Source organism: Brachyhypopomus gauderio, chromosome 3 (genome assembly GCF_052324685.1).
Source record: "Brachyhypopomus gauderio isolate BG-103 chromosome 3, BGAUD_0.2, whole genome shotgun sequence".
NCBI lineage: Eukaryota > Metazoa > Chordata > Actinopteri > Gymnotiformes > Hypopomidae > Brachyhypopomus > Brachyhypopomus gauderio.
In genome coordinates, this window is record NC_135213.1 from 2,716,544 (window position 1) to 2,734,746 (window position 18,203).

Genomic DNA, 18,203 nt, shown 5'->3' on the forward strand with positions numbered 1-18,203 from the left:
TGTGTATAATTGGAAATGCAATACAAATGAAAAACAGAATAAGTACATCCAGTGTTCTGTTTCTGTGTGATGTGTTTGTCTACAGTTCAACCTCAAGTTTCACTGAATCCTGCTGTAAAGGTGAATCTTCATGGTTCTGCTACTCTCCCCTGCAGTCAGACGTGTTCTGGTCTGGTCACGTGGATTGTGTTCAAAAAACCACGTGACATTCTGGCTCAGTGTGACCAGACATTCTGTCAGTCAAAGGAGGGATTTCACATGTCCCATGATCAGTACCTGAAAGGAAATATCTCCCTCACCATCACTGATGTTGATTACACTAAGAGGGCCTGGTACACCTGTGAGTGTGATGGTGAAAAAATCTGTGATGTGAGCACTCGGATCGAGCGTAAGTATATTAATGCTTTATTAGATTTCTACTGTCTGTATTCATATTTCAGTTGAACAGTAAGTTAGAACAGTCTTTTATAAACTAGATGCAGTAGTATTTTGAGGACTGTTTCTGCATTATTGGATAATACACACTACACACAAAAATACCAGAATGTTCTCCATATTTGTTTCTCTATATCCAGCTTTCAATTATAATGTTCCTGTCCTTCCTGGAGAGTCTCTCACCCTGGATGTGCCTGTCTCAGAACCAGTGGAGGTGGTGTTTAACAAGACTGATCATGACCGTCAAATCACTATGAGACTGTGTGAGATTTGGGGGCGTGAAATCCAGTGTGTGTCTGAGTATGAGAAGAGAGTGTTGTTCAGATCCAGTCTGCAGCTGAAGGAGATGAATGAGTCTGATAGTGGTGTTTACACCATACGGGACACCAGGAATGAGGAAGTCATTGGTACATACACTGTAAGCACAGCTACTGTTGAGGGTAAGACTTGATTTGATTGTTCTGTCTGTAAATTCAGGAGACTGATCAGTAGGAGTGTTTTCAGATTCCTAATACTGTTTGTTAGATGGAGATAGATAGATAGATAGATAGATAGATAGATAGATAGATAGATAGATAGATAGATAGATAGATAGATAGATAGATAGATAGATAGATAGATTTATTGTCATTGTACATGATGCAACAAAATTTTGAGTGGTACCTCTTAGTCACATAAAAAGAATAAAAAACAGTGCAAGTGAACAGTGCAAAACAACATATATACATAAAACTGTAGTGATTGTATCCTAGATTTTGAGAATAAATAATAAATAGCAAGATGTTATAATTAATGATTAATTCCTCAGGCAGTTTCATTACTCATACCTAAACCAAGTGCTGGAGCTACAAGAAACATGTTGAGGCCATGAGAATTTATTCATTACAGGACAAAGGTGCAAAACCAGGTGAAAAATAAATACAAAAAATAAATTATAGAATATAGAGATCTCTTGAGCAGGCGTTCTCAACCAAGCTGGGACCAGATGACATATTTTTAATGAAAAAGACACAATCTTTCAAAGTCTTTAGAAAGATATACAATTTCACAAACCACTCAAACAATGCAGTCATCTTGACCACAGCAAGTTCACAGACGATGTTTTGGCAAACCTGCCAATCGACTGTGAATACTGGGAAACCACTGAGAGGAAGGTGTAGCGGATCTAATATGAATCCCTACAGCAGTCACATCAGCCACAACACCAGGGCTAATTAGTCTAAAACCAGGGACCTCCATGGGTAACATTTGAAGATTACCAACACAAGCTTGCTTTCAAATGACACTTTAACTTGGGAACCAGCACTGGATCCATATGTCGTCCTACTGTGCTTCTTAGCTGCTGACTCTCTTCCAGCCAAGCAATGACACAGGGCAACAAACACAACAAACTGTTCCTGAAAAATTTACCTTGAATCAACATTTGTTGAGATATTGCTGACAAACAAAAACAATGGTAATAATAAGACAAAACAAAGTATTGACAAAAAACAAATGAGAAACAGAGTAGTCAACGTCAACTGTAGCAACTGAGCCAAACAGGCGCTAACTTCTGTAATTAAAGTTTAAGCCTAATTTTTTAGCCAGCTGATGTACCTTCTGTTCCTGTTAGCACCTCATATCTCAAAATCAAACAACACACACTTAACACATACTCAACAGACTACATACACATTACTGTTTAACATACATTCAATATACTACATACACTAGTGTAACACTCAACACACTACATACGCTAGTGCATTGAACACACACTCAACACTGAGGGCCTTTTACACAGTTCATCACTAGAGTGTTTTAAACCCTCCTAACATTTTTGGTTCCGTGTTTAGGAATATGGAAGGAACCTGACAAAGACAATGTGGAAGAGGACTCTGAAAGACCGGGGGGACCTGGAACACAGGAGAAAGAGCCAGAGAAGACTACCATGTGGGTGCTGGCCATAGTGTCATCACTGGTCTTACTGTCTGTGGTGATTTTGATGGTGCTGTTCCGAATGAACTTACAGGACTGTTGGCTACGGATGAACCCACCACCAAATGAACGTGTAGAGCAGCAAGGGATGAATGTGATAAACACAGGTGGGGAGCAGATAACCAATCAGGATGATCCAGAGATAGAACCAGCCATTCAGGAACGACTCTTGAATAATGAATTGTCACTCTCTGATTCTGTTCCTGATTAATCAGATACAGACTTGTAGCTTTCTAATTCTGTTCCTGATTCATCAGACAAAGACTTGGAGCTCTTTAATCCTGTTTGTCATTCACCAAATACTGAACAACTGGTCGCTCATCCTGTTTCTGACTCCTGCCCATGAGATCCAGCTATTTCACTAGACTAAATCACAGAACTGGGCTGTTTAGAGATCAGTGATCTCAGCTGCTCCGTTGGACACTTTTGAGTGTTTTCACACTGGGAACTTTTTCAGCATTTCTAATGGTCTAATGGTCTATCTGCTGAGTCATGCTTTTTGTAGTATATGTGAACACATCACCCATCATGACAACAAAGCAGCCCCAGTTGTTTTCACTGCAGACCTCAAGGCTGGTCACACACACCCACAATCTACACAGGACACACCAAACTGGGAGAATAGCTACATGTGGGATTGTGTGGTGTGATAAAGAGACCTCAGCCTCTCTGCACCTCTGGAAGGTCACATGACTCATCAACTGTGTCCTTAATGGCAAAAGCTGAGTGAAGATGCATGAGAGTGAAACTGAGAGATAGTGGAAATGCACACGAGAGTGAGAGAGTGGAAATGAGTGCAAGTGTGAGTGGCTGGAAACACTCTTTTGTGTGTGTTTCAACTCTCATAGTTTTACTCACACTGTTTTGTCATAAATGGCGGTTGTGTCTATGGCTGGACCATATTGGACCATATGGGACTTCAGCACTGTGTGATCAAATTAGCAGTGATGCATGAGCAGTGACATCAGATACACTGATTAGTTTTGTGATGCAGCTGAACCATTTTTCAGCTTTTACATGTTTGTTACCTTTATAGTGCACTGTGACAGAAATTATGTCATTCTTGATTAGGTTATCCTTGCTCCTGTTATTTAGATTATAAGAGATCATTATGAACATTATGATTTAGTACATGTCATTTTGATTAAGGAGAAGGACTACAATAATGAAGTATTGTGATTCAGTGTAACCATGTTTAGTTCATATTAGGCTATGGTATGCTGTGACCCAGGTCAGGGGGAGTGCAAAGGGTAAAAGCACTTTGTTAACTGGTTGTCACTGTCTACCAGAGGTGGGACCAAGTCAGTGTTTTGCAAGTCTCAAGTAAGTCCAAGTCTTTATACCTCAAGTCCCGAGTCAAGTCTCAAGCAAAGACACTCAAGTCAAGTCAAGTCTCGAGTCAAGACAGGCAACAGTCAAGTCAAGTCCCAAGTCTGAAACTTGGAATTTCAAGTCCTTTCGAGTCTTTTTTTTTTTTTTTACCAATGTTGCAGGTATATTTTAAATGTAAATAAATTTAAATTGTAAATTCTTTTTTAAATCTGTATTCTCCTCAAATCTTGATAAAACATGTGCAACTGAAAACACGAAGTATAAAAAAAAATTAAAATTACACCTCTTTATTGCACAGTTCAATTTGTTAAACTTAGCTGCAAAAATATTCATACTTTAAACTACAATTTTCCAGAAATAAATATTCTGTGAAAAAGTCATAAGTAGAACTCCATATTGATATTTATGATATCAGGTGATTGTACTGTGATATTTTCACAGTACAATACAAAGAACCATAACAGCATTTTCCCTCTCTTCTCTTATCTGGTTTCTTGGAGAACATGTGTGAGTGACACAAGACAAACAAATATAAGAACTGAACAATTAACAGGAATCTGCAACTTTAGACATTTCAGTAAACTATTCTGCATTGCATTTGCTGGCCAAAAGTCTGTATGTCATTTGTGCACGATGAATGATGTCCCCATAGCTGAAAACTCGCTCCACTTTTGTCAATATATTTTTTTCTCGACGTAGATGTCTTCAAATACACAATCCATGCTGAGATAGAACTGGATATTATGATGGTGACAGAGAGAGGCTCTCTTCCCCGAGTTCAGATACAGAACCCAGGGTTGCCAACCCTCACGCATTGAGCGTGAGACACACACATTTGACCGTCTTCACACGCTCTCACGCCACACATCCGATTTCTCACGCCGGAAAAAAATCTAGTTTATTTACCTCTGATCCACATCTATGATTCAATGAGTTACTAGTTCGCTCTGGCACCAACCACTGGCGATCGATCGATCGCGATATAATACTTAATTTGTGTCCATTTTACACCCCGCCCGGTAAAAATTTACGTTCGCCAACCCCCCATTTGATTGGTTGTGCTGCAGCTCATGCACGCACACACGTACAGAGTGTGGAAAAGCAGAGGACCGGTCTGCATCAGAAGGACGGAAATGAAATTAATGGGGCACACTTTATAAATATTAATATGCGTTTTAAAATTTAGATTTAGGGTTAAAAAATCAAGTCTTTGCAAGTAAACAGGTTCAAGTCCAATTCAAGTCCCAAGTTATTGGTGTAAAAGTCCAAGTCAAGTCTAAGTCTCTGAATATTTTTTCAAGTCAAGTCAAAAGTCTTAATATTAATGACTCGAGTCTGACTCGAGTCCAAGTCATGTGACTCGAGTCCCCACCTCTGCTGTCTACTATACTTGGGTCATTTAGCTTTCTCTGCTTTCAACTGATACATCAATTTCTTCCACTAAACCTAGGGAAGCTTCATATTAAGACATACACATATGTGAGACAAAGCAGTCTGCTGGGCGCCTATGTTTTGGAACATGCTGTGCTAAAGATAACCTGCTTGCTAGAATTGCTGAATTGTGTTTAAGATTGTATATAAGCAGGGGGACTTATATACTTATATTGTTCTAGACGAGACTCTCATGTTTGTGTCTGTCTTTTGTCTTTTTTAATATTTTTTATCTTTTAATAAATTTATCATTTTAACCACGCCCGAGTCCTCATCCATTTTCAGAAAATGTCCACGACATGCACTTATAGTCCAAAAAGTGTTTCTATATGTGTGTGAAAATGTTCTGTATAAGCTTACGTTGTCTTGCTCAAATACAGTCTGTTGGAGGCAGAATTCACAACAGACTGATGCTGTTTTGTACATTCATGCCATAGTAACAACAGCTCTCAGAGACCTGACTCGACTACCTTCTTACTTTATATATAACAACAGATCAAGTGGCTAAACTAAAACTGGATTTCTTGTGACCATTGTTAACATGATTTCTTCTTGTTATTATTGTAATGATAATTAAATAAGTTTTAATATAATGACCATACCTGGGGCTTCACTACACTGTTTCTTTCACAAGTATTGAAGGATCTAAAGTAACTGTATTGCCATCTGCACTGTTTACACTGAGGTGGTCAGACACTGGTAAACACAGTCAAGTAAAATTTATTTACGTAGCACTTTTCACAACATGTTGTCACAAAGCAGCTTTACAAATGCATGGGTCTAGATTCCTAATGAGCAAGCATGAGCCGACAATGGCAAGGAAAAACTCCCTAGACGGGGTTTAAGAAGAAACAGGGCCAGAGTGGGCCACTTTCAGCCCGGGAGTTTCATGCCCAAATCTGGCCAACTTTTTCCAATCGGCCCAAACTAGAGATTGACATGAGCCGGCCCATTGGGATGGGGCCCACAGATGGGGGTTGTGCTCACAGCCCAACACCGTGCAGGACGCTTGGCATTTGCCAGAGAACACCAGGATTGGCAAATTCGCCACTGGCGCCTTGTGCTCTTCACAGATGAAAGCAGGTTCACACTGAGCACATGTGACAGACGTGACAGAGTCTGGAGATGCCGTGGAGAGCAATCTGCTGCCTGCAACATCCTTCAGCATGACCGGTTTGGCAGTGGGTCAGTAATGGTGTGGGGTAGCAAGTCTTTAGAGGGCCGCACAGCCCTCCATGTGCTCACCAGAGGTAGCCTGACTGCCATTAGGTACCGAGATGAGATCCTCAGACCCCTTGTGAGACCATATGCTGGTGGGGTTGGCCCTGGGTTCCTCCTAATGCAGGACAATGCTAGACCTCATGTGGCTGGAGTGTGTCAGCAGTTCCTGCAAGATGAAGGCATTGAAACTATGGACTGGCCCGCCTGTTCCCCAGACCTGAATCCGATTGAGCACATCTGGGACATCATGTCTCGCTCCATCCACCAACGTCACGTTGCACCACAGACTGTCCAGGAGTTGGCGGATGCTTTAGTCCAGGTCTTGGAGGAGATCCCTCAGGAAACCATCCGCCACCTCATCAGGAGCATGCCCAGGTGTTGTAGGGAGGTCATACAGGCACGTGGAGGCCACAGACAATACTGAGCCTCATTTGGACTTGTTTTAAGGACATTATATCAAAGTTGGATCAGCCTGTAGTGTGTTTTTCCACTTTAATTTTGTGTGTGGCTCCAAATCCAGGCCTCCATTGGTTGATAAATTAGATTTCCATTGATGATTTTTGTGTGATTTTGTTGTCAGCACATTCAACTTTGTACAGAACAAAGTATTCAATGAGAATATTTCATTCATTCAGATCTAGGATGTGTTATTTGAGTGTTCCCTTTATTTTTTTGAGCAGTGTATAATTTTCCCTTCTTTCTTTGGTTATTCATATATTTTCTCAGATTTATTTTGGATACTGCATACATTCTAACTGAATCACATTCAGGCGGAGGACCACCGGGCAAGCCTCTTAGCGCATTTTGTGAGGTGGTGCAACATATCATGGGGGAAGATACTGTGGTGATCTGTGGAGTGGATCCTGCATTAATGAAATTCTAAAACATATCTCAAAGACAAGGTTTTTATCATTTATTTAGATTTGCACACAAACACTGTGATGCTAATTGTCACTTCAAAATTATTGCATCCATCAGTAATAAAGAAGCTGCTCGTGCTTCCGACCCTGCTGGCTTGAGCGCAGATTCTCCATCTGCCCCTTTTTGACAGCGCTTCCAAACACCTTCCAAAGTCATGAATGGCCAGAAGAAGAGTGGGCGTCTGAAGGACGTCTGGCAGAGGACTCACTCCCAAATGACATACAAGAACTGACAAGGCAGAAGTCAAAGTCAGAGATGACGTCCGGGTGGCACAAGTCCTGTTTCAAAGAGTTGGTTCAGGCCGCTTTCAGTGAAAATCCGGGCGTCATCGGTTGACCCAGGCCATTTGGGTACAACATCTAAAAAGTTGTATTCTGCATCAAACACAACTTGAGTGTTGATGCTGTGGTACCTCTTTCTGTTCACATAAACATCCTCATTAATGCTGGGAGCAATGATCTTTATGTGAGTGTCATCAATTGGCAAAACTCCTGGAAATCCAGCTATCTGCATAAACTGGGTTTGCATCTGTTGGATGACACGGGGTGTTGTTTGGAAAGTCAATAAAAAGGGTTGCAATGTAACTGTAAGTGCCATAATTGTTTGCATGACGACTCGGCTAATTGTTGGTTGGGATGGTCCCAAATCATCAGCACTACACTGTTGCATTTTTCCTGTAGCAAGAAAATGAAGCATCAGCACTACTTTTATTTCAGCTGGGATGGCGTTGCTGCGTGTAGTTGAAGGTGAGATGACATCTCTCACCAAGTCAGTGACAAAGATGATTCCTGCTCTGTCCAGTCTATATCGTTTGATTAATTGAAAGTCATCAAACATTTCCAAGACATTCTTCCTCTCTAGGAAGGTTCGCATGCGTCTCTGTCTTCTCAGTGCAATCTCAGCCCCCTGGTGGCAACTCTTAACAACGTAAGAGTCCTCTGGAGCAGTCTTAACTTTTAGAGAGAGTAAGAGTGATTCTTATACTTGAGAGTTTTGATAACTGGCACTTACACTTAACTCTGTGAGTAGGAGCAAATCTAAGAATTTTTCAGCACTTAAGTCCAAAATTCCACTCTGAGAAGTTTGATAAATACAAAAGCATAGAAACGGATAGAAACGGGGCGGGATAAACAGACAAGGAAAACACAGGCACATGGAACAGGGGACAGGAGTGACAGCTAGAGAGGGGGCGTAGCCCTACGTGACAGCTCATTTGAATTATGCAACTGCAGGGTGTGATTTATTAATATGTTGTAAGGAAGAAGCTTATTGTTAATGCGCACACATCATTTAAAAATATTTATTAACAGAAATTGGGATGATTTGGCAAAAGGCTATATATAATGAAAACAAAGACATTTCATGTAACAACTAATGCTTAGCAGCATCCTTGGGCACCCCCATGCAGTTAGAATGGTACATTCTACTATGATGTTCATAGTCGACTAGGGGTCCTCCAATCGAATAGTCGAATCAGCGACTATTGCAGGTCACCCCTAGTTAACACACACTACATACACTAATGTGTTTAACACACACTCAACAAACTATGTGCAAATGTGCCATATTTGTCAATTGTGATTTTTTCACCGCAATCGAAATTTGTCCTCTGCTTTTTACCCATCTGTGCAGTTAGAACACAAACACACACACACACACTAGTGATTACTAGGGGGCTGTGGTGCACACATACCCAGAGCGGTGGGCAGCCCTAGCCCGGCACCCGGGGACAGTGGTGGACGAAGTACACCAATTATGTACTTGAGTAAAAGTACAGTTACCTTGCATTGAATATTACTCAAGTAAAAGTAAAAGTATTCACCTCAATTTTTTACTTGAGTAGAAGTACAAAAGTATCTGCCTTCAAAAATACTTAAGTATTAAAAGTAAAAGTAAAAACCTTTTTTTTTCTTAGCGTCACATCAAAACCCCTAGGCCTACTTGATCAACAGGTGAACAGGAAACAATGCCTTACATTTGCCTAGCAAACACAAAATACACAAAACTAGCCTATATTATCCTCACGACATTCATTTCCAAACTTTATCCATATTAATAATTCACACTAGAAAGGTAGACAAGTAGACAAACCGTTTAATATGAAAACATAATTCACTACCAAACACAACAATAACTTCAAACCGCCCACTTCAGTCCTAGCTTGGGGGACTTTTTCTGAGGTTCTACGTTGTCCACCACATGGCGGGACAGGGAAGCTAGAAGCTCTAGCACCTACAACTAGAACTGTGTGCAGCCTAACCAACTGAACTCATAATAATAAACTTGGCCGAATTATTAATAATAATTAATATAATAATAATCAGGGTTGCCAACTCTCACGCAATGAGCGTGAGACACACGCATTGACTGTCTTTACCAGAGACCGTCTTCACACGCTCACACGACATACATCCGATTTCTCACACTGAAAAAAAATCTAGTTTATTTATCTCTGATCTACATCTATGATTCAATGAGTTACTAGTTCGCTCTGGCGCCAACCACCGGCAATCGATCACAATATAATACTTAATTTGTGTCCAACAATTTACACTCACCGCCACCCCTCCACCCCCCGATCCCCCGCCAACATTTTACACACATCGCCGCCCCCCCACCCTGATAATAATAATTTTAATAATAATTTTTATAATTTTGCTTTGCCTTGCTCATATTTGTTTGCCTTTACCTCCCTCATAGGAATGAATTGCGAAGTTCACTTCGCTAGGCCAAATTTGCATGTATGTGTCCCGGGCTTTAACGTATGATGTGGGAGTCTCCACAGATTGCAATTTAGGTACTAGCACACTGACACTTAGGTACTAGCACACATAGATACTAGCACACTGCTTTGGATAAAAGCATCTGTTAAATGTAGTGTATTTCAATGTGATATAATTAACCGGGGTATATAAACCACCATGTTGGTAGTACTCATCTAATGGTGAATTTACTTCGATGTGTTTTTTCAAGTTTGACGGCGATGTGTTCTTCGGAATGCAGAGGAGGAATACGAATAATTTTTCTTTTCGAGGAATTCAAACATTTCGGCTAAATAAGGCCAGGGGTGTTGGGGGGAAGCCATCTGTTGCAGCCATGTCAGATCCTCAGCCATTTAGCGTACAAATCTTAATCTCTTACTGAGTGCTGATTGGTTATAGTCTGTGACACGGTACACTTTGATCTTTCGGTATTTTATTAAGTGTTGATTTAAAAATGAAAAAGGAACGAGATGTTTCTGTAAATGTAATGAAGTGAAAAGTAAAAAGTTTCGCTTTGAAATGTAGTGAAGTAAAAGTATAAAGTCTTACCAAATAAAAGTACTTGAGTAAAGTACAGATACATGGAAATGTTACTTAAGTACAGTAACGAATTACATTTACTTAGTTACTGTCCACCACTGCCCGGGGAGCAGTTGGGGTTAGGTGCCTTGCTCAAGGGCACCTCAGTCATGGCCTCAGGCCTGGGAATCGAACCCACGAACTATATACATTACTGTGTTTAAGACGTGATGTTACTCAAATGCATGCAGTCTGTATGACGTATTTATATTGTGACGTCACATACGTGTTTACCAGGCAGGTATATAAGGCTTGTAGCTGTCGGCAGCCCCGTCAACAGGGGGGGGGGGGGGACAACCGTGTCTGTTGTCCCGGGCCCCAGCGCCAGGGGGGACCCATCAAAGAGCCCAGCAATTTATTTTTATTTAAAGTCTAATTTTAAATAATCTTGAAATCTTTCATTACTATAAATTTCTGTACTCAAAATAAGCTCAATGGCTAAAATATATCTTTTATTTACCTATCTGCATATTTTCCATTAAGTGCATACACCCCCGCATCCCACTGGAAAATATGGTTTGATCCAGCACCGCTGAGGGTACAGCGCGAGAAAAGAGACCACCTCCCTGTGGCTGCTTGTGCATGGCTGCCTGGCCATGGCATAAACCACGCTTGTGTGTGTGTGCGCGCGTTCCTGATCTCGCGCATGCTCGTTTGTGTGCAAAATAATGGCCGACGCCAGCGTTTCGTGTAAGTTGAAATACCTCGTTTTTGTAGACAAACGAATCTTACATTCTAGTCTTGTATTGGTAGTGTATCTGCAGTGTGTGATACTGTGAAAGTAAATAACAGTGGAAGATGTATATTAATTACATTAATCCTGGTACCCGCCCAACAGCGGGAAATACAGTGGTGGATAGTTAAAGTAAACAGAAATCTGTAGCGCAGAAAAGAAAGGAAAAACATTTACCTGATGAATTTTAATGTTGCATTGTGTTCCAGGTTTGAAAAGTGCTGGAATTTAGGCTAAAGTACTTGAAAATACTTGAAATTGTAACTACTTCGTTTCACAACAAATAGCTGTCTGACTGAACAGTTCCTGTATTACGTTAACAAATACGAGCCTCTTGTAATTCCAGGACAAAACATGAGAGAACGTGAAGACGTTAAGATTGGGCGTTTTGAAAATAAACAACCATTAAATAATGTGATAAAAAGCGAATTATTTCGAATCATTTCGAGTATATGTATAGATATTTAACTTAATTAAAAAAAAATTTTTTTAAGTTTAACGTGCTGGGAAATATTGAAATGGACCTTTAAAGTGACGTACAAGTGCTTTAATTCCACCTTATAAAGGTGTATGAACCCTGTAAACATGACATTGTTCATTGCGCTGAGGCGCGGCGCACGCGAAGTTACAAAAGTCGAGAGGTGCACGACCTCGCGAATCGACAGCGCGTGAGGCCCTCGCGCACGGGCGGTGCCATTGTGATTACGTAAATTTCGCCGTGCGGACCCCGCGTCAAGTATAAAACCACACAAACATTACGGGAAGATTCATAACATAAATGGAGCAACGACTAAAGGGGGTAGCGGGCACAAACACAAAACCATGAACGACTAACTAAATGGACAACCAGGAAATAAATAACCGATGATCATGACCGACAGGGGAAGACAACATACACAAACAAAACCAGTGCTATTTGGAGAGAAACATGTATTAACAACGAAGGCTAGGAATGTAACTAAGAACAAGAACAGACATAATGATAACTCGTAATAGCAGGCTGACAGAGAAACAAAGAAGGACTCACTTACAATGACCGACGACAAGGGGTAGAACGGAGGGGTTTAAATACACAGACAACATGACGGTGAAACGAAATGCAGGTGGGAACAATGAGGACAGGGAGTGGCAGACAGAGGGAGAAACCATGGGAACCGGGAAACTAGGCGGGACCAGGGAGGAGGGAGGGGCTGGACGTGACAATGACGTGTTTGTAACTCGGGTTTAGGTTCAAGTTAACCTGCTAGGGAGCAGGTTAGCTTCAGAGCACAAGTTGCTATAGCAACAGACTCAGGATCTCTCCAAGCTAGGTTTCTGGAACGGAAAACCCTGAGTTTTGGTTAAATCTGAGTTTACTTATCCGGTTTCGTCACTTAACCTGCTTTCTGGAATACCCCTCTGAAGGTAAGGCAGTCTGAGAAGCAGCCAATCAAGTAAGGAAGGAGTACACTAAAACACAACTTGTACTGTAAGTGCACTTGTAACGCAGCTCGCGCTGCGGAGCATGGAGGCGGACAAACATTGATTTGATTTGATTTGACAAATGCTGAGGAGAGCGAGATTTATTAATGGGAATTCCATAGGCAGAGTCATATTCACAGGCAGGGGTCATAACAGGCAGGGAGTCTGAACATGTACACAGGCATACTAACACAAGAACAAAACGAACGAGGCAGGGAACAAGAACAGGGACTAAAACAACAGAGAACGTAAATACCAAACGGCAGCGAAGACAGAACACCAATCTAAAAACGGCAGCGATAACGAGGAATAGGAATGAATAAAATATCCGACAACTGACATGGGAGACACAGGGACTATAAATACACAGAACTTAAACGGACACAGCTGGAAACACTGACGACACGGGCGTGGCAGACGGGGGAAACCATGGAGACAGACAACAAGGCGGGATCAATGGGCTGGGAACAACACAGATATGAGAACCAGGGAAACTGGAGTGACAGCTAGAAGAGGGGGGCGTAGTCCTACGTGACCACTATAAAATAAGACAAATACTAAAATGTAAAAACTGAAAAATGGTAGAGTCCATATTTATAAAACTTTTGTTTACAATTTTAAAAAGAAGTGAACAGTAGGCTAGTGATTATAAAACACAATGTTGTAAAATGTTGTTTATTCCAAAAATACACTAGAATAGTAGCACCAATATTACAATGCAACTTAGTCTGTCTGATATTATCACTGTTCATGTCACCCTCATTCACTTAGGATAATAAGAAAGATGGATTCTTCATGTTTTCATCCTTCACTTCAACTCACCCACACTCACTCTCGCGTGCTTTTAAACTCTCTCACTCACTCTCGTGCGCATTTCCACTCTTGCATACATTTCTGCTCTCTCTCAGTTTCACTCTCGTGCATCTGCACACAGCTTTTGTCATGAAGAACACAGCTGATTAGTCATGTGACCTTCCAGAGGTGCAGAGAGGCTGAGGTCTCTTCCTCACATCACACAATCCCACATGTAGCTTTTCTCCTAGGTTGGTGTGTCCTGTGTAGATTGTGGGTGTGTGAGACCAGCCTTGAGGTCTGTGTTCACATTTAATACAGAAAGCATGACTCAGCAGATAGACCACTAGAAATGCTGAAAGGTTCCTAGTGTGAAAACACCCAAAAGTGTCCAGCAGAGCAGCTGAGATCACTGATCTCTGAACAGTCCAGTACTGTGATTTAGTCCAGTAAGTAGCCAGATCTCATGGGCAGGAATCACAAACAGGATGACTGAAAGATAATTCAGTATTTGGTGAATCAGAAACAGGATTACAGAGCTACAACGCTGTGTCTGATGACTCAGGAATCGAATCTGATTAATCATTCATTATGAAGCAGGATTCAAGGGAAGCATCTCGGTGGCAGATTCCCTCTCTGGACCATTCTGACTGGTCCTCTGCTCCTCTTGTCCATGTTCATTTTGTTGTGCCCAACAACACTGTGAGTTCTTTCGTAACTTCACTACCACCACCACCAGTATTACCACCAAAACTGGTAGTACTACTGCCAGCACCAGCTTGTCTGTCTTCTTCTCCACAGCAGTTCTGCCAGGTCCGTCCTGTCTTCCTAAACACAGAACACAACACATTAGGAGAGTTTAAATACTCCAGAAGTGAACCCCTCAGTGTTGAGTGTGTGTTAAAACACACTAGTGTATGAATTTTTGTGATGAGATCTGAACATATGGAATGCTGCATTTTGGATGCTACCAGCAACAGCTGTTCATTAAAATAATTAAATATCACAACTAAATCCCTACAAACAGGTAGGGTAGTTAAATACCATAACTAAACCCCTATAAGCAGGTATGATAGTTAAATACAGGAACAAAACACCTACTCATCCTTAATTATTGTTTTCACCCGTTTCTTGCTTTTACCTTGTTAGCATATGTATTTATATCTGTTCTAGCCCATTGTATATTAACCTCTTTTAAGCTCTATGTTCATCATACATTAGCCTCTATTAATCTTGTCTGAATTTCTACTTATGTTTTGCTTACCATATTTCTTCTTGTTGATAATATGACCCTGTGAACTCACTCAGTAACTTTTTTCTAAAGAGCTATATAAATACATTTTAACTTACATTACTTAATGAATATAGCACTCACATAGTATGACCACAGATGAACACAAATAGTGTATGCATATGAAAAGAGGACGTGAGAGGTGTAAACCTCACAACACTATTTAGGTTTTAGGGCTCTGAAAGCACATCTCCTACTGATCAGTCACCTTAATTTACAGACAGAACAATGAAATCAAGTCTTACCCCCAACTGTGACTGTGGTGACTGTGTATGTAGAAATTACTTCATCATTCCAGGTGTCCCGTATGCTATAAACACCACTATCAGACTCATTCATCTCCTTCAGCTGCAGACTGGATCTGAACATCAATCTCCTCTTATACTCAGATACACACTGGATTTCACGTCCCCTAATCTCACACAGTCTGATAGTGATTGGACGGTCATGATCAGCCTTATTAAACACCACCTCCACTGGTTCTGAGACAGGTACATCTAGGGTGAGAGACTCTCCAGGAAGGACAGGAACATTATAACTGGAAGCTGGATGGAGAAAAACAAATATGAAGAACATCTTGGTATTTCTGTGTGTAGTGTGTAAGTATTACACAATAATGCAGAAACACTCCTCACAATACTCACTGCATCTAGTTTATAAAAGACTCAGACTGTTCTAACTTACTGTTCCATCTGACATAGGAATACAACCACATAGTAAAATATTACTTACCAGGGACTTGAAGAGTCCAATCACATAATGGTTCACCATTACAGGAGCAGGTGTACCAGGCCCTCTTAGTGTAATCAACATCAGTGATGGTGAGGGAGAGATCTCCCTTCAGGTACTGATCATGGAACATGTGAAATCCCTCCTTTGACTGACAGGATGTCTCGTCACACTGAACCAGAATGTCATGTGGATTATGGAACACAGTCCACGTGACCAGACCAGAACACGTCTGACTGCAGGAGAGGGTAGCATCATCATGAAGATTCACCTTTACAGCAGGATTCAGTGACACTCGAGATTGAAAGCAGACAAACACATCAAACAGAAACAGAACACTGACTACATGAGAGAGTAGCAGCATCATGAAGCTTCACTGTGACCCTTGAGACAGAACTACAGACAACTACGTCACACAGAAACAGAACACTGACTGTATTGTTCTTTCCAATTATACAAATTATACTTTTACATAACGCCTTCTCTGTATACCACATATACAAACATATGAAGACAATTGAAATAGTTAATACAATGTCAGTAGAGACAAGATGGTGCAGTAGGTGAGACTATAATACAGTGCATGAAAGTCTTATGATTTATCCTGGTTACAGTATTTAATCAATTTACCAAATAAATTTATTTGGTGATTAAAGTTATTTTACCAACTTACCACCAACTATTACTGTACATGTAGCAATGACTTCATCATTCCTGGTGTCCCGTACGGTGTAAACACCACTATCAGACTCCTTCATCTCCTTCAACTGCAGACTGGATCTGAACAACACTCTCTTCTCAGACTCACACTGGATTTTACGTCCTCTAATCTCACACAGTCTGACAGTGTTTGGTTTGGTGTCTCCAGTCCTGTTCAGAATCACCTCCACTGGCTCTGAGACGGGTACATCCATGTTGAGAGATTCTCCAGGATGGACGTGTGTGTGGACATTTACAGCTGGGGAGAAGCAGCAAGAAAAACTGTCACAGTAGGCCGGCCTCAAAGCACAGGGGAGACGCCCACTTAGACACAGACACACCCCCTCACACTTCACCACTCCCCTGGTCTCAATCTCCTACCTACTAGCCACGCCCTCTCATCATCACACACACCTGTCCCTGCATTTAAGCCCACAGGTCCAAACCACCACTGCTGTGCATTGTTTCTGTGTTGTTCACTCATGTCACAGAAGTCTGCTCATGCGACTGCTGTGTTTACTGCTTCCTAGAGACTTTGAGTATTATTATTTATTTCGCTACATGCTGTGCACTTTGGACTCTTCCTGCACTGACAATGTTTGCTCTCTTTTGTCTTGTTATGGATATTTAAGACGTGCCTCTACCACCCTCACCTTCATATCCCTCTCTCCACCCCACAAAAACACAACAAATATTTTACAAATAAAGTGAGTAAATGAACTGAGTTCATGTGTAAACAGGGTAGAAAAAACCTAGTTAAGCATTAAAACACTTACACGCAATCCATATGCTCACATCACAGATCTCTACAGTATCACACTCACAGATGTACCAGGCCCTCTTAGTGTAATCAATATCAGTGATGGTGAGGGAGAGATCTCCCTTCAGGTACTGATCATGGGACATGTGAAATCCCTCCTTTGACTGACAGGATGTCTGGTCACACTGAGCCAGAATGTCACGTGATTTATGGAACACAGTCCACGTGACCAGACCAGAACACGTCTGATTACAGGGGAGAGTAGCAGCATCATGAAGATTCACCTTTACTGGACTGACTGGTGCAACTGGAGAAAAGACTGGAACAAAACAAAGTACATTTAAACACAAGAAAGGGAACTACAACATATTAATAATCCATAATCCAGCTGTGATACCAGAGAGGGAACTACAAAATATTAATAATCCCTAATCCAGCTGTGATACCAGAGAGGAACTACAACCTTAATAATCAATAATGCAGCTGTGATACCTCTTAGTGGATATTTAAAGAATATAAACACATTACACAATTATGACCATTGAAATACAACCTAAATTATCATATGCCACATGTGTAAACATTGCAGTTAATTTAACCTTGATTTTCAAAGTCTGTTACTTTAGTCGTTGAGTGTGTAATTCTTACCACCTTGTTTTACTTACTGTTAGACATCAGTAGGAGTTGGATCATGGATGACAGAACACTGAAGCCCTTCATGTCTGAGGAGAGCACAGTTGCAATTGCCTATGTTCAGGTTCAGGAAAATGGATTAAGGTTCAAATAAGTATAGACACCCTATACTTATTGTGTTGGTGTGTGGGTGTTGTTAGGCCTCCTCATGTTATTTGTGTATTTCTTTATTGCTTGTTACATGATTGACTCTAATGTCCTATTTCTTTTTTCCTGTGCTAGTATCTGAGCATGACCCGTCAGCCTTGAGTGAACTGAACAATCTGAGGACTGAGGTTGAGTGACATTTCTGTGGACCAGAGAGAGAGAGAGAGAGAGAGAGAGAGAGAGAGAGAGAGAGAGAGAGAGAGAGAGAGAGAGAGAGAGAGAGAGAGCACAAGGAGGGAG

The 18,203-nt window shown here is 41.1% G+C and overlaps 1 protein-coding gene and 1 long non-coding RNA gene across 2 annotated transcripts in view; one reads left to right on the forward strand and one right to left on the reverse strand.

Moving 5' to 3' along the window:
- Positions 1 to 5,356, forward strand: part of LOC143509986 (uncharacterized) — a 38,400-nt gene extending 33,044 nt beyond the window's left edge. The window contains exons 5-7 of the mRNA XM_076998926.1: positions 86 to 388; positions 576 to 875; positions 2,271 to 5,356. Of these exons, the coding sequence (XP_076855041.1) occupies positions 86 to 388; positions 576 to 875; positions 2,271 to 2,623 (956 nt within the window). The 3' untranslated portion in view covers positions 2,624 to 5,356. The remainder of the gene's footprint in view (positions 1 to 85; positions 389 to 575; positions 876 to 2,270) is intronic.
- Positions 5,357 to 15,300: 9,944 nt separating this feature from the next.
- On the reverse strand, positions 15,301 to 17,437 carry LOC143509685 (uncharacterized). Its single transcript, XR_013129732.1, has 3 exons — positions 17,140 to 17,437; positions 15,668 to 16,622; positions 15,301 to 15,480 (listed from the first exon to the last, which is right to left on the reverse strand). It is a non-coding gene; the product is annotated as an uncharacterized LOC143509685 (long non-coding RNA).
- Between the last annotated feature and the right edge of the window lie 766 nt (positions 17,438 to 18,203).